At 50.4% G+C, this 16,373-nt stretch overlaps 1 protein-coding gene across 2 annotated transcripts in view; it reads right to left on the bottom strand.

Annotated features, from left to right (window-relative positions):
• Positions 1 to 16,296, bottom strand: part of TMEM104 (transmembrane protein 104) — a 54,525-nt gene extending 38,229 nt beyond the window's left edge. Inside the window, exons 1-8 of one of the 2 annotated variants that reach the window (XM_080922662.1) lie at positions 16,194 to 16,296; positions 15,507 to 15,607; positions 8,347 to 8,468; positions 4,794 to 4,875; positions 4,319 to 4,415; positions 3,540 to 3,620; positions 727 to 826; positions 321 to 429 (exon numbers count right to left, since the gene is read on the bottom strand). In XM_080922662.1, coding sequence (XP_080778788.1) covers positions 321 to 429; positions 727 to 826; positions 3,540 to 3,620; positions 4,319 to 4,415; positions 4,794 to 4,875; positions 8,347 to 8,468; positions 15,507 to 15,551 — 636 coding nt within the window. In that variant the 5' untranslated portion in view covers positions 15,552 to 15,607; positions 16,194 to 16,296. The remainder of the gene's footprint in view (positions 1 to 320; positions 430 to 726; positions 827 to 3,539; positions 3,621 to 4,318; positions 4,416 to 4,793; positions 4,876 to 8,346; positions 8,469 to 15,506; positions 15,608 to 16,193) is intronic. The other variant, XM_080922663.1, reaches the window with a different exon arrangement.
• Positions 16,297 to 16,373: the final 77 nt, after the last annotated feature.

Raw genomic sequence — 16,373 nt, 5'->3', positions numbered from 1 at the left:
CTACCCTGTCACAAAACCTAATACCTGCTTGTGTGTACCTCGCTGGCCTGGATTAAGGTCAAGACATGGGAAGTCTCCGGAACATAAGGCCTTTGCAGAATACCCCCTCAAACTGCATAAGCTCACAAAAACCTGCTAGCCTGAACCTGGAGGTCCATTCCATGCCACATGTGACTCGGCGGCCAAGACTCCTGAGCCCGAGTATGGCAGAGTGCAGGACTCCTCTCTGGACAAAGGACTGAGCCAGGAAGAAAGGCATTTGAATGCTTTCCTCTGCTCACACTGGCCTTGCGTGCCCCAGCCCGGGAGAGGACACTTACCAGATAGATCCGGTAGACATCCACCCGGCGCAGGGGCCCCCAGCACAGATCAGTGTCGTTGTATTTGGCGTCTGTATCCACGCCACAAGAGTCATTTCCAGAGACACTGCTGAGGAAAGCAACAGCAAACCGGGCTCAGCATGGGCAGGGGGAGTCCGTGGGGCTGAGGCTCCCACTTCCCATAAACCACCTCTTAGGACAAACCCCACTTGGTCATGCAGCACAGTGGCTCACAGGTCTGGGAATACAGAACGTGCCGTGGGAGGACAGAGGGCCCGAGGTGTGACATTCCTTAGGCTGTGGGTTTGTTTAGGGCTGTGCTTCTATGGGAGACCCTCTGTACCACTAGTGGAGTGGGCTTGTGGGCCGGCAACCAACATGGGGACGGAGGATGAGGGATGCTCACCAGGTCACCTGCATGAGGGACACGGGCACAGCTGCTGCATAGATGGCGAGGTCTCCATACAGGTAAGTAATGATGCAGAAATAGAACAAGTTGACCCCCACTGAAAGCAACAAAGTCACAGGTCAGGGAGCCAGAGGCAGACACGTTTGCGTTCTTTTTTGACGCCTGAGTCTTTCTTTACTGCTTCCGCTGTTCTCAGTTCTTCAGGCCATTTGCCTTCTACAAAAAGTGGGAAAAAAAAATGACCCCAAATTCCTGTTTCTTATTCTGGCTGGCTAAACTGTGAGGTTGGCAGGAGATGCATCAGCTTGGGACTGGTGCCTGAGAGATTTGTTGAACCTGAAGATCAGAGAGAGGAATCAAATCTACACTGGCAGGCCCAGAGAGATGGCTCAGTGGGTGAAGGCGTTTGCTGCCATGCCTGGTAATCTGAGGTTAGTCCCTGAAGTCTGCATGATAGAAGGAGAGAACCAACCTCGGCAGGTTGCCCTGAGCCCCACCCCCAAACAAAATAAATAAATAGTGTTGACAAATAAACAAATGGATCTGAGTTCAAAGATCCAGTCACTGCCCTGTAGAAGCTTAGGCTCAGGTAGCTGGGGCTAACACCCAAGGGCCACGAATCCAGACAAACCAACTCCAAACTTGCCTTTGGACTAAGTGCTCAAGTTCCCGAGGTCAGGCTGCCGGTTTCTCTGAGAACAGGCAGAAAAACAAAGTGACAGTTCCCTTCTAATCCTGGTGGCTCAGAACAGCCTACAGGTCCCCAGGGGAAAGCCTGGGCTATGTGAGGTCAGCTCTGCTCCTCAGAATCCTGAGAAAATTCTGGCCAGGAAACTAGAATTAAAAAAAAAAAAAAAAAAAAAAAAAAACCAACCCACAAGGGCACAGCACGTGCTTTTTAAATGACAGGTGTCCTACCCTTTCCTGACATGTAAGAACTGGCTTTGATGTGGCTTGAAGCTCCTGGGGCTGTCTGTCACCCATGACCTGTTCTAGGTACAGGCCACTCCAGCCCAGCTTTCCTCTCTGATACCAACCCTCTCAGTGGGAAGGCATTACTGCCTCCAGCCGCTTTCTGCCACCCGCTGACGGCTACAGTGTTAGCTGTTTATGAACTGCTGTCAGCCCTCCTTGATCAATAAAATTTCATTACTAGACATAAAGTAGAAGGATCAATGAGCTTCCCGAGAGGACATTAATGTCTGGGTCTGGTATTTCTGATGACAAGAAATGAGTGTGGAGCCCTGGGGAGTCTTTTGTGGAGGGTGCAGCTCGGCCACAGGTGATGGAACAACCTGGCGGTCTAAGTTATTGAACAGAGCAGAGCAGGGTGGGCTCTGGAACTAGGAGCTAGAAACGCTGTCTCGCCGTCCGGTATGCTCAGGACCAGCTGCCGTCACAAAGGGTTGCCAGCCCAATGTTACCTGTGCCAGGCCTGACAAGTCCTGCAGTAGGTCCAGGGGGGCTCTTCCATGGCTGGGGCTGACCCCACATGAATGTGCTAATTTTTATGAGATGTGGGTAGACAAGATAATACAAGCCACTGGTGCATAGAAATCAGGGCAGGAACATGGGGACCTGAGTTTGGCTCTCCAGCACCCCATAAAAAAGCCAGTCTCCTGTAATCCTAGCACTGGGGATGAGATTGGCTAGTCAGCCTTGCTGAATCAGTGAGCCCCCCCCAGGTTCAGTGCAAAATCTTTTCTCAAAAAGTACGGAAGATGGAGGGGGAAGACCCTGACGTCAGCCTTGGGCATCTACACACAAGTATATGTGTCACGTGGGCACACACACACACACACACGCACACACACACACAAGAACAGAAATCAGGACAGGCTACAGAACACACCGACTAGCAGGCTGGTTAGAACGTGTGTGCTCCCATGCGTGTGCATGCGTGTTCTCCCACTGAAGCACAGTCGGGTTTTTCAACCTTGAATTTGGAGAACTCTGAGATGTTTATGTGCTCCCCCTTGTGGGGGGCCAGTGACAGAAGGGGACAAAGGCACAAATGTGGCCTCAACACAGCCACGCTGGCTTTGATGAATCATGCAAACCTTTATTAGGCTGGCCCGGAGAGGAGAATGGAGCCGGCTGCAGCCAGCCTGTGCCCAATCACCCTCCCTGGACCAGTCACCGACCTGCACCCTGAATGAGCACCTGGTGTCCGGTTCCAAGTCAAGCAGATTTCTGCAGTCCTCCCCTCACTCCACAGCCACGCTCAAGACCAGAACTGACAGAGATGACACTTGGCAAATGGGGAGGCTTTGGTCAAGGGGCATAAAATTTTCTAAGACAGCTTTCCATGCTTGCGGAAGCAGGGATAGCAAACGTTTGGTCACTAAATAGTAAACTTACAGCAACAGCTCAGTTTCTAAAAAAAATAAGATTTACCACGGAGGCAGAAAAGGCTATCCCTGGCAGATCCTGGAGTCAGGTGGGCACCTGCAGGTTGCAGCAAATGCCAGCCAGGAACAAGCAGAGCCCGGAAGGCACATGTTGCCTCAGCTCTCCAGTGCTTGATTGTCGCTGGACAACAAGGATGTGGGCTTCTAGCTCCCTCTGCTGGCGGAGAGGGGACAGATGGCTGTGTGTCACTGGCTCCTTTAGCTGGAAGGCGAGGACACGGGACTCCTGACCTAGTCCAATGGATGAGCCTTACTCTTTACTCTTCAGGCCAGTGTGCAAGGAAGGAACCCCAGGAAGGCGATGGAAAGCTGTGGAAAGCTGGCCGGGGCTCTCAGAAAGATGGCTGCTCAGCTCTCGCCCACCCACCCGTTCCGCACACTTCCCAGAATGACTGTTACCTTTATTGAAGAACATGGAGGCCATCTGTCCCATTTCCACCCGGTCTGTGATTTCAAAAAGGTTGGCTGATGAGCGTCTCTCTGTAGGGCAGGAACAGACGGGGCAACGGTTTGTTTACCAGAAGAGCCCTGAGGGGGTGCTTGAACTCTGGGAATCCTCAAGAACAACTATACCATCAAGCTTCGTCAACTTTTGAAACCTACACTTCCCCAGCAGTTTTAATCTTCCTTCTAACATTTCTTGTTTCAAGCGTTTAAAGTCTTCTTAATTTATTTAGTTATTTGTGTGTATGGGGATGAAGTCTGAGCTCAGGGCACACTGGGGAAGTGTATAACCAGCAAGCTGTACCCCCATCCCCAAGTCTAAAGAGAATTCAGGCATGCTCCTTATGGGAACAGCAGGTGCCCCTAACTCTGGCCAGCACAGGCCATACAGTGAGGTAAGGGTATATGTGTGTGTGTGTGTGTGTGTGTGTGTGTGTGTGTGTTTTGGGTAGGGGTGGGGGTATGAGATATGAAGCCAGAGAAGCACGTGGACGTAGGCAGACCCTGATTATTTCAGTAACCGTAGAAGGGCGGGAACTGAGGCACAGAGCTTAGGTAATGTGCCAATCTATCCACAGGAGGCAGAGGTGTAGCCAGCAGAGGCTAGGCCTGCACTCGGGATCCCTACACCACTGCCTTCAAAACTGACACTTCAGAGCCTGTCTGCAGAGAAACTCCCTAGGAACCTCTCTACAAAGACAGGGAGCCCTGCTGGTCAGCAGCCCCAGACTTACGCACAGACAGGATGGGGCGTTTCTCTGCCCTCTCATAGTTGTCTTGGCTGAGGAGGTCACTGTCTGAGGCTGTGGACGAGTCTTCGTCATCCTCTTCCTGGTAGACAATAAGATGGATGAGGAGGATAAGAGAGGAGAGAGTGCAACATTAAGAAACCCCAGCTGACACTGGCCCTTCCTTGCTCATTCCTTCCAGAAGGTGACCCTTGGAGGCCCTTTGTGTCCTGTCCCATCAGAAGATGGAGACAGGAGCGTCTCTGAGACAGAGGTTCAGAATGAATGCGTGAGCTCTGGGTGACATGTCAGGGACCAAGGTTGCAATGCTAAGGCAGCAGCCGCTACGTGTGTCCTTTGAGCTATAGATGGCCACTTCACTGAAGCTAAATCTTGGGCCAGGGCTGCTGGGCAGGCCTACAGAGCCTGTGTGCACAACTCAACAGAGGCACCACCTTGTGGACGAGGACAATGCACGCACCTTGTGGATCTCCATCCTCTTCCAGCGGAGCTGGGCATTGGCTGCAGCCATGGCCTCCATTGCAAAGGTGGTTGTCACAAAGCTGAGGGGAAGTCACATGTTAATGGCATGAGAGGCAGCAGGAAGAACAGCCAACAAATTCTCGGCCACAGCATTCTCTCCTCTGAGAGTTATTCTCCACAGAAATTCTGAGATGGTCTTCCCTGGCTAAAATCCATGGTTTGGGGCCAGCGAGATGGCTCAGTGGGTCAAGATGTTTGCTGCCATGCCTGATGATCTGAGTTGATCACTGGGACCCACATAAAGGACAGAGAGAACCCATTCCTAGAGAAATGTGTGTGCGCATGCGACACACACACAAAAAATGTAAAAGAGAAATTACAGTGTCACTGTGCACACCAAATGATTGTCTTGCTTCAAAGTCACAACCAACATAAGTGTCTATCTCCTGCACAGGAGAGGGTCATAAAACCAGCTGATGGGAGGGTGTGCGGGCTGCTTTTATGTCAACTTGACACAGGTTGAGTTAACTGAAAAGAGAGAACCTCAGCTGAAAAAGCCCTCCATTAGATCCAGCTGTAGGCACTTTCTTATTCAGTGATGGATGTGGGAGGCTCCTGCCCATTGTGGGTGGAGCCATGCCTGGGCTCTTTCTATAAGAAAGCAGGGTGGACAAGTCATGGGAATCAAGCCAGTAAGTAACATCCCTCCATGGCTCCTGCGTCAGCCCCTGACTCCAGGTTCCTGCCCTGTTTGAGTTCCTATCCTGACTTCCTTCCATGATGAGCAGCAGTGTGGAATTGTAAGCCGAACAAACCCCTTTATCACAGCAGTAGTAACCCCCGACTAAGACAGAGGGTGACTGCTCAAGCGGCAGTGGAGGCAGGTGGCACTCAGGTAGGTGAGGCAATCCTGCTACCCAGAAAGAGCCTTCTGGGGCAGACACTAAATGGCGCTCTGAGGTGGCGGGTTGATTCACAGAGGGGCTTCTTACAGCTTCTGGAAGGACAGCAGGCAGCTTTCACTTCTTGCCAGAACACAGAGCAGTGGCCATCTTTCAATTACACACTAATGTGAGGACCACGGGGACAGAGGCTAGGCTGAAAGCGCATCTCTACTCTGGAATCCAACTCCTGCTCCTTGGGCACCACTTTCATTTCCTAAATCATTTGGCTCAATCTTAAAATGAACTTGCATTCCTGTTTCTCTAAAGGGAGACTGGGAAAAGGTACTAGACGCTTACCCACAGCCTACAGGGTAGGCTATGCTTCCATTCACAGTGGACGCAGGGTGCTGCCTTCGGCTGCTGCAACCCTGGGCTTGAATCTGCTGGGGCTAACATTTTTCTCCAGATGTTCTGAGGACTGCACAGCTCTGTCCCCACACCCTCCGGTACTGACAGCAGCCAGCAGTAAATGCTAAGCCCTCCAACCAGGTAAGAAAGGACCTGCTGCTGCTGCTCACAGTTAAACCCACATCCACCAGAGAGGGTCAGGGACCAGAGGCAGGGAATGAAGCTTGGGGAAGCCCAGAAAGGTTTCTCATGGTCTTGCTTAATTGCGCCTTCTAAAGTCTCTGCATTTCCACGCATTACTGGAAGTGAAACTGAAATCAATCTTAATTAAGGCACAAGAAAGCTTCTTACGATTGCAGAGCCAACTCATTGATCACATTCAAGCAAATGGGCTTAGCAGAGTGGGTTGTAGCAGCCCATACCTGGGGGCATCCAATAATCATTCCCCATTCAGATGGCTGCCTGTACTGGGCCTTTAAAGGGGACACAGTGACTTGGGCAAGAACTCTGAGAGCTCTTGGTTGCCAGAGCATGAAGTATGTCATGAGCCAACAGGACTCAGAGGTTCACCCCCAAGGTTCCCCAAAATAAGTGCACAAAGAAACCTCAAACTTTGGGTGTGATCCCCTCCCAGGAGCCTCTTCTGCGCCTGTTTCCTTCAGCTTTTATCTCTGCTTCATTCTTTCTAGGGTGTTCTCCTCAAGCCTCTGATGTGGGACAGCTCCTTCTCACTCCCTAAACCCCACACCCCACATTTAGGCTCCTACACCCCAGGTCTCCATGCTCCCACACCCCAGGTCCCGACGCCCTCACACCCCAGGCCCTACTTAAACCTGCAGTGTCCCCACCTCCCCAGCCCCTCTGCAACTATCTTTTTCTCTTATCACCTTGTAACTTGCTCTCCGTTAAGCTCTGCCTTCCCTACTCCGCTCCCACCCAAGATGTGGTCAAGTCCACAAGGGCAGAGAGATCTTCACCTTATTCAGTGGAAAGTCCCTAACATGGAGGATGGCATAGGATGGAAGTGTCTCCCAGGGGAGAAACTCCTTGGAGGAGTCTTCATGTTTCTTTCCCACTTTGTGTATGTGTGTGTGTGTGTGTGTGTGTGTGCGTGTGCGTGTGCGTGTGTGTGCGCGCGCGCGCTCGTGCATGAACACAAGGGTGGGGGTGAGAGAGGGGGTAGGAGGTAGGGGGCATCTACTATGTAGTGGAGGATGACTCCTTCCATTCCTGTTTGTCCGGCAGCTACCTCAGCTCTGGTTTTACTGGTGTGCACCACCCCAACTGGCTTCCTTCTGTTTTTAAGCTTTATTTTTATTTTTTTGCCTGCATGTATGTATGTGTACCATGAAAACTGTACGCTGCCCATGGAGGTGAGGGCATCTGATCCCCTGAACTGGAGTTACAGATGGTTGTGAGCCGCCATGTGGGTGTCGAACTGAACCCAGGTCTTCGGCAAGAGCAACAAGTGCTCTGAACTGCTGAGCAGTCTCTGCAGCCTGACTTCCCACCTCTTTAACATGGGCTCCGACCTGCTGGAGGGGCTGGACTTGCTGTGTTCTAATTACAGCTTGGACCACCATGATGGGACTTCAGAGTGACAGAGAAATCTCCAAGAGGAGGCTCTGTCTGCTCTGAAGTACCAGCTACCGACACCCCCAACAAAGCCGGTATTTGTGAAAGCCTGGGCAGGTGGGGTTGACACAAGGAAGGTTCTTAAAAAACTGACTGGCCCATATGTGTGTATGCGTGTGTCCATGCATATATACATGCATGTGTGCGTACATTTGTATGTATGGGTATATCTGTGAATGTGTGTGCCTGTAGTAAATTATTTTAAGCAAATCTAACGTGCAAACTGATTCTCTAGCTGGCCTTTTCAGTGGTTGGGTGCTGTCTTCTCAGAGAGTACGGACTGGTGGTTAAAGAGGTAAAACTCAGAGGAAGGAGCCTGAGAGAATGTCAGGGCTAGCTGGCTATTGCCCCGTGAGACACCCCCAGGGCTTGTCTGCTGTCCTGGCTTAACTGCTTAGGGGTATTCCACTGCTCTAGCAAAAAGGCCCTGGTGACCTTTGGATCCGCTGTCCTTGTGCTGGGCCACCTCGCTTAGGGCCCACTTACCTACATGTATGGGAACAGCAATCTTCCTACCCCTCAAGAGCTCTCCTGCTAATTAAGAGGCTCCCTGGGTGGACTTTCCTCCAGTTTTGTCCCCAGTCCCCAAGTGACAGCCTCCCGCTCCCACCCCTTAGCTCTTACCTCATGAAGCCTACGAATACCAGCAGGACGAGGCTGACGAGCCACCCAGCAGTGGCAAAGGCCTTGGGCATGGTGAGCGCGCCTGTGCCCACAATGAGGTTAAACATGTACACCAGCCCGACCTGGAACCAACAGGAGCAATGGTCAGCGAGGGAATTAGTTAACCTAAGGGCAGCTCTGGATGACATTACCACTGTGAAGGCCTTCCTAGGTCTTCACCAGGGAGACAGATGAGGGATGGCACCTGAGTCGTAAGGAGTCACGATCTCTATCCAGGTGTTGGGAAGCCGCGCATTTGCATGGACAACCAGAGAACGACAGCCCCTCCATCTCCATTCTTGTCAATTTCGGTCTGTTTCTGGGCTCCACTCAACCTGGCTGGGGCCTCCTGAAGGCAGAGTACCACAGCCTACTGACCTCTAGAGAACCTCTCAGAGGTGGCTGATCCCTTGATTTGCTCTTCTTCTGTACCAGCTCTTGCCACTGTCCACTTAGCAGTGACATCCACAAACTGGGCTATTATAGCCTTCTCCCCATACCGACTTCAGGATTGTGCTTTTTCGTTTTGTTTGTGACAAGGTCTTATTATGTGGTCCTGTCTAGCCTGGTATTAAGTAGCCCAGGTTGGCCAGAAACTCATGGCAATCTTTCTGTCTCAGTCTTCCAAGTCTTAGGATTACAGTCATGCACTACTGCAGTTGACTAGCAAGTTCGGGATTTAAAACAATAGCGAGACCTATAGGGCCAGAGAGATGGCTCACTGGGTAAAGGTGCTTGCTGCCAAACGTGACAACACAAGTAGACCCACTGACTCCTGCAAATTGTCCTCTAACTGCCACCCATGGGTACATGCATATGCATACACATACTGTATAAATTAAAGCAAATGTAAAACCCGACACAGTGGACATGCTATAAAGTTAAAGTCAAAGGACCTCACCAGACCCTGCTCAGGTTATCTTGGGCTTGACAGTACACCTTTGGCCTTCTGAACTGTAAGTCGGGCTTTTTACAAGTGACTTTCGACAGCAGACAAATTCTTACCTTGACTAGGGTCAGTTTCATCACTGGCACTTTGAAGCCTGTGTGTACCTGGCTAGAATAAATTAGCAAATTCAGCTCACTCCCTCATTCAACCATTACAGAGCCTCTGGCCTAGGCTGTGCCTGGAAAAGAGGAGTCAACAGTACTAGACAGACACACCCACTTCATCCGATAAAGCTACAGACTACAGACAATGGGAACAGAGACATCTATTAAGTTGAGAGAGGAAAAGAATGAAGAGAACTGTAGGCTTTGTTGCAAGAGATAATGTAAAGCAGTTTAAGTAAAGTGCTCGGAAGTCCTGTTCTGGCAATCCCAGCATGTGGGAGTCTAAGGAGAGGAGAATGTGGATCTGGCCAACCTAGGATTCACAATGAGGAGGAGGAGGAGCACGGGCTGACGAGATGGCTCAGTAGGTAAAAGAATTTGCGGAAAAGCCTGAGCCAGAGTAACGGAGGAGAGAACCAATAGAGTTGTCTTCTGGTTTCCACAGATGGGCTACATCAAGTGCACATCTCCTGCTCTGTGTGCCTCCCCCTTCACAAGGAAAAAAGCTCAAGGGGAGGGACTTCCAGGTACAAAGGCTTATAGTGGGAGATGTCGGGGCCTTGAATGTGGGGGTCCAAAGGGACACTGGGACAGATGGGGTAAGGACTTTTTATTAAGAGTTACCAATGCATGGCCAGACAAACTGATAAATGACAGCATGGCTCTGAAGAAGAGAATCCAGTCCCCCATGGCATGAGTGTGTGTGTGTATGTGTGTGTGTGTGTGGGGGGGGGCATCTCACAGCTTTTAGAATAGGACAGTTTCACAGTGTAGTCTGCAGCCAGGCTCTCTGCCGGCCACGCTGCAAGGAAAGAGAAATGCATGGCCACCCTCTTGTCCTCAGGGGAGAGACCCTAGCACCTCGAAGAGTTTATTAGCTAGGGGTTCACAATGTCTGGATCTGTGTGAGGGGAGGAGCCCTGCAGGAGCTGTGGACTGAGCAACAGCTGGATTCTGATATCACAGTCTTACAGGACTTTCTGTGCGTAGGGTTTTCTGGCAGCCGGACGTTGACTGCAGTGGGTAAACTGAGCCACGGGACACAGGCCCTAGTGGAAGTGAGGGGGGTGCCATGGTTTGGAGGGTTTGAAGTAGGGGTGATAGGCCAAGACAGTGCAGAGGTTCCTTCACCTTGTATTCTTGCTGAGCCCGCTTCAGGTTTAACAAGAATCTGATCTTGATAGAGAATTTCAGGGAAAACCACGTAATTCTATTCTAGGAACCAAAGGTCAAGATGGCTTAACTAAGTTATCTTAGCCTGTTTGTGCGGAACCTCCTCCAGATAACTGCTTATCTTACCGTCTTAGTGTCTGTCAAAACTGCCTGCTTCAAACTGCTTACTCTGTGAAGCCCCCAGTCCTAGCTGGTGAGCAAAATGTCTGGACGAGGTCTTTGCCCTTTAAAATCCCATGATCTGCAGATCACACTTGGGGCCACACCTAGGTCCCTGTCCTGTTGTCACCCCTCCACCCCCTCAACACTTGGGTGTGGTCCCAGTCAGATGGCATAAAGACTTTTTGACTGGCCATGCACCACATCTGAGTGGCCATTTCTGGTGGGCTCCCTATAAGGCACTGAGAACAGACCCCAGCTAACCCCCTGACATTTTCTAGATCCTGAGCAGCTTTGCTCTCTGCCTAACATTTTGAAGAGAAACAGTAAGCAGGGGTAAGAACTTTATAAAAATGAGAGGCTTTTTGTGGTGCAAGCAAGGCAAAGGGCTTAAGAACGTGACATGGGCTGGAGAGATGCCTCAACGATTATGAGTACTGCCTGATCTTCCAGAGGACCCAGGTTCAATTCCCAGCACCCATGTGGCAGCTCACAACTGTCTGTAACTCCAGTCCCAGGGAATGTGACACTCTCTTACAGACATACATGCAGATAAAACTCTAACACGTATAAAGTAAAAATAAACAAATTACTTTAAAAAAGGGAGAGTAGGCAAAAACTTTATGGGAGAATTAAGCATACGCAGCATTTGTAGAATCGAGGTGCAGCACTCAGGAGGGAGACAGGCAGATCTGAGTTCAAGGCCAGCCTGGTCTACAGAATGAGTCCTGGGACAGCCAGGGCTACACAGAGAAACCCTGTCTAGAAAACAAACATTTGTAGGGTTGAGGAGATGGCTTAGTGGTTAAGAGCACTGGCTGTTCGTCCACAGGACCTGGGTTCTATTCCCAGCACCGCGCAATGGCTCACAACCATCTACAGATACGGTTCCGGGGGATCTGACAGCCTTTTCTGGATTCTGTAGGAACTGCAATCATGCACATATATGCGTTCAGGGGAAACACCTAGCAATTTCTGATTTCTAGACGTTGTTTGTCCTGCTTTGCTACTATTTTTAGATCCAAAGTAAACACTGTGTGTCCGCTGGGAGCTCAGAGGTGCGAGGCAGGGTTCCTTCGCCATCTGTGGGCCGCGGCAGTCTGGGTGCACACTCAATCCTCTTTACTTCCAGGGAAGGTGAGCATCGGTCATGAGGAGCAGGCAAAAGGAAGCCACTCTCAACTCTGCCAGAGGCCAGGTCAAGAGGAGCTGTGGAAGGGGAAAAGGAGGTCACATGACCGTGGGGGCGGGGGGGGGGGTTCTTGGAAGGGTGACAGAAAGTGGAGGAATGAGGCCCTGCTGTGTTCTCTGAAGATCGACCTTTCTGTGCAGGTTCCCCTGGCTCCTCTGTGTGTGGAACTGTGAAAGGCACAGCCCTGCAGCTCCATGCCCTCGGGAGCTTAGTATGGTGTTCTATCTGCCTGCATCCCAGGACACCCACGCACCATCTCCCAGAAGGCAGCAATGGTGTCTCAGCTTCAACCAGGATTTAAGACTGTAGGGCTGTGGAGATGGCTCAGTCAATAAACTGCTTGTCATGCAGACCGAAGGTTTTACTCCTGAGCGCCCACATAAAAACATGGGGCGTGGTGGTACATTACTTTAATCCTAGCACTCCAGGAGGAGGAGGAAGCAAGTGGATCTCTATAAATCTGAGGACAGCCTGGTCTAAATAATGAGCTTCAGGCTAGCCACTGTCTCAAAATAACAAACGCTCAAACAAGCCTGGGGATGGAAGCTTGCACTTGTTAGCCCAGCACTATGGAGGTGGATATAGAGGGACCCTTGGAGCTTGCTGCCCAGCTGGCCTAGCTGATCTGGCAAAGTACCGGTTAAACACTTACTACTCTGGCAGAGGACCAGACCTGGTCCCCAGCACCCATGTCAGGCAGCTCACAACCCCTAATAGTTCACTTCAGAGGATCTAACACCCTCTGCTTGCCTATACAGAGACATGCATAACACAGTTAAAAAAAAAAAATCTAAAGAGACAGGGGAGAAGATCTAGAAGAAGAAGGGGAGGGGAAGGGGTGAAAGGCAGTGGGGGCAGTGTGCCACTGGAGAGATGGCTCAGTGGTTAAGAGCACTTGCTGCTCTTGCAGAGGACCTGGGTTCAGTTCCCAGCACCCACATGACAGCAACAACCATCTGTAACTCTAGTTCTAGAGGATCTAATGTCCTTTTCTGGTCTCTGTGTGCACCAGGTACATGGTACACAGACATATGTGCAAGCAAAATGCCCATACACATAAAATTTTAAAACAATAACCATCCCCCCCCACACACGCACACTAGACTTATTCTTCTAGGACGGTAGATTAAGAAACCCTAAGGTAATTCAGAAGGCACAGTGGAAGTGGAAAGAAGTGTAAGACCTCAGGCTGTGGATGACCACAAGGAAACAGCATCTTCTAGCCACATTAGGGTAACCACCCATAAACTCACAGTGGTCGTGACAAAAGGCAGCTCAAGCCAGACCAAGTCCCAGAATAAAGGGGAAAGGAGCCAAGTGGCTATCTTCAAATGAAAGCTACACACACACACACACACACACACAGAGAGAGAGAGAGAGAGAGAGAGAGAGAGTAGCCCCTGGCCACCTGTCCCAGCGTACATTAGCAGTACAAACTAAATTTGATGGCCTTTTGTTTTGCTTTTGTTCTAAAAGGACACAAAGTTGAGGGGGTAGGGAGGTAGGGTGGATCTGGGAGGTATTGGAGGAGTAGGTCAGTATGTTCAAAGCACATTGTACAAAGTTCTCAAAAAAAAAAAAAAAAAACCTAATTAAAAAGAACCTTAGAATTTGAAGAGATGGCTCAGGGATAAAGACTACTTGCTGGTCTTACAGAGGACTCTGGCTCAGTTTACAGCACCCACATGGTGGCTTAAAACCAGATATAGCACCAGTTCTAGGGGATCTGATGCCCTCTGAGGGCACTACAATGCATATGATATATACATGTATATGTGTACCTATGTATATACAGACACACATGTATACGCCTATGCATAAATATGAGTACATACGTACGTTTATATATACATAAACATATATGAATCCCAAACATGCATACATATAAAAATTAAATCTTCTAAAAAACATTTATTTTATTTATGTGTACACTGTCACTATCTTCAGATACACCAGAATTGGGCATTGGATCCTATTACAGATGGTTGTACGCCACCACATGGTTGCTAGGAATTGAACTCAGGACCTCTGGAAGAGCAGCCAGTGCCCTTAACCACTGAGCCATCTCTCCAGCCCCAAAGAAGATAGCCACTTTCTTCAGAACCCTGACCTTAATTTAACACTACCCTGTCGCCACCAGCACCCATCTTTCCCCCACATCTCTCTTCCTTCTCGATTTAAGGCAGAAATAAAACCACAGCACTTGTTTATGGCAACCGCAAAGACCATAAAATAAAGCACACACAGAAAGGGAAGGAGAAAAGGGGGTGGGGCGGGGCGGGGTGGGCAGAGCAGAACTCCTGAGGCATGCAGGCCTAACCGTCCAGTATATGTACAATCATAAACTGTGTGAATGATTACGTGGTAGAGGCACACAGTCGTGGCCGTAGCTCACTTCCACGTCTCTGAGTTTGTAGTCAGTGTCAGAAAAAGCAGGAACTGTGGCAACTTGCAGGGACAGTGCAGATATCTTCCTGCTGACAAGGGAGACTAGGAACTATCACATGACTGCACAGTCAGGGCCACCGCCCACTCCAGCACTCCAGAGGCTTTTCCTGGTGAGCTGCAGTGGTGAAGGGGGAGCTCTGTGGCTGCCTGGGAACAGCAGGGCAGCTGTTGAAACCAGAGACATCCTTAAGAGGCCCGTGGAGAAGAGCCGCTTTTCCTGGTGACGGCCGGTAGCCATGTGACTCAACCCAGGTTATTCACGGTTACCTCCAGTGACTTAACCTGTGAAGGCCCCGTGATGCAAAAACCACAACCAACTGGATACTGCACACAGAAGATAAACTACGTGTGTGGGGAAGTGAGGGGGCCACGGAGCTGAGACAGAGAGAAATCAATCGCTGTAATTGTCATAATTGCGCACTCAACCAAACTGCAATTGGGAGACTCTGCAGTTCACCGCCTCTTTCAACATCCAAGACCACAAGAGTTGTGCAACTCAGAATTCAGCAAAAGACGAAAGAAGGCTGCAGACAACTGAGAGGAACACAGCTCCACAGCGTCAGCTGTCTGTGATGCCCATGTGACTGGCAGACCGTGAGATCTGTAGGAGCCCAGAGATAGTTATTATGGAAGACGAGCAAGTTAGTTATGTTCTGCTTGACGCTACCCTGAGAGGCATCTAAAAGGAGAACTGACCTGGAGAAACAGCTCAGCAGTTAAGAGCACCAGATGCCTCTGCAGAGGACCTGAGTTCACTCCTGGCACTCACACTAGGAAGCATGCAAAACTACAACTCCAGGGCATCTGGTGCCCTCTTTTGGATTTGACAAGCATGCACGTATTCCACACACAGACACATCATTTCAACTAAAAACTAAAATCAACAACAACAACAAAAACCAATGGGAAAGAAGCCTGATATAGTCTGAGCCAAGACAGCTGAACCCTGCCTGGAGCTATGCGGAGCTTCAGTCTTTTTCACCGGGGGTCTATTTAAACCAGGGCCACAATTAGTACAGTCCACAGCCAGCAGTGGGCTTCTCCAGAAACCAGGAGCATGGTGGTGAGCAGAACACATTTATGGAGAAAAACTCACATAAGGAGAATAGAGCTCCCCGGTCTCTGTGATTTCGCCTGCCATCTCCAGAGAGGAAGGGCTGGCCCAAGAAGTTACAGTGTCAGCAGCTGCTGCAGCTCCTAAGGAAAAGGGTAGACTTTAGTTCTCTAATGGCAGAGATGGGAATGGGGAAGACTTTCAGCCTGCCCCTTTCACCTGTTGCCCTTTTATCTCAGACACTTTGGCCTCAGTATCTGCCAAGAGACAGCCTTGGTGGGACGCAGCTTCCTGGACAATGCCTTCAAACTTGACTCTTGCTACAAAAGGCATTTCTCTGTGCCTGGATGCTGCTCACATTCCAAGTGACTGAGAGAGGCCTTCCAGGCTACTAAGCCTCACTAACCCTCACAGCCTCCTTTACCTTAAATGCTTACGTCCATTTCATTCAGTACGAATGAGCTCACTACTACACAGGACAGCCCACACAACTGTCTGCTTCTCCATCCACAGCAGGGAGTCAGCTTTTCCAAGGTCGCCCCTCCATACTAACTCCTTGCCCCAAAGCCTCTTGGATTAAATGGGGCCTCTCGCACTCACACCTGCCTTAGGGTTTCCCACCTTTAAGCCTCCCTCTCTTCTCAAGAGCCCGTCCCTGAGCCTCTCCTTCCCTTCCCCATCTCTCCAGATGAGACTCCAAAATTCACATCCATCTCTACCCTAGCCTACCTTCCTGCCCGTCCCAGACCTGCAGCAGAGCTACACCCGGGTACAGTGGCCACCGCCTCCAGCTCCGCAGCTGCCACCCGGCACCAGCGGCCCCCTGCACCAGAGTCCGCTACGCGCATGCGCACGTTTCCCAGTCCACCTTCCAAGCGAGCGCGTGGGGAGGGGCGCAGTGCACTGATT

This window comes from Micromys minutus (assembly GCF_963924665.1).
Source record: "Micromys minutus genome assembly, chromosome: 10".
In the NCBI taxonomy this organism is placed as follows: domain Eukaryota; kingdom Metazoa; phylum Chordata; class Mammalia; order Rodentia; family Muridae; genus Micromys; species Micromys minutus.
This window is presented reverse-complemented; position numbering and strand designations above follow the sequence as displayed.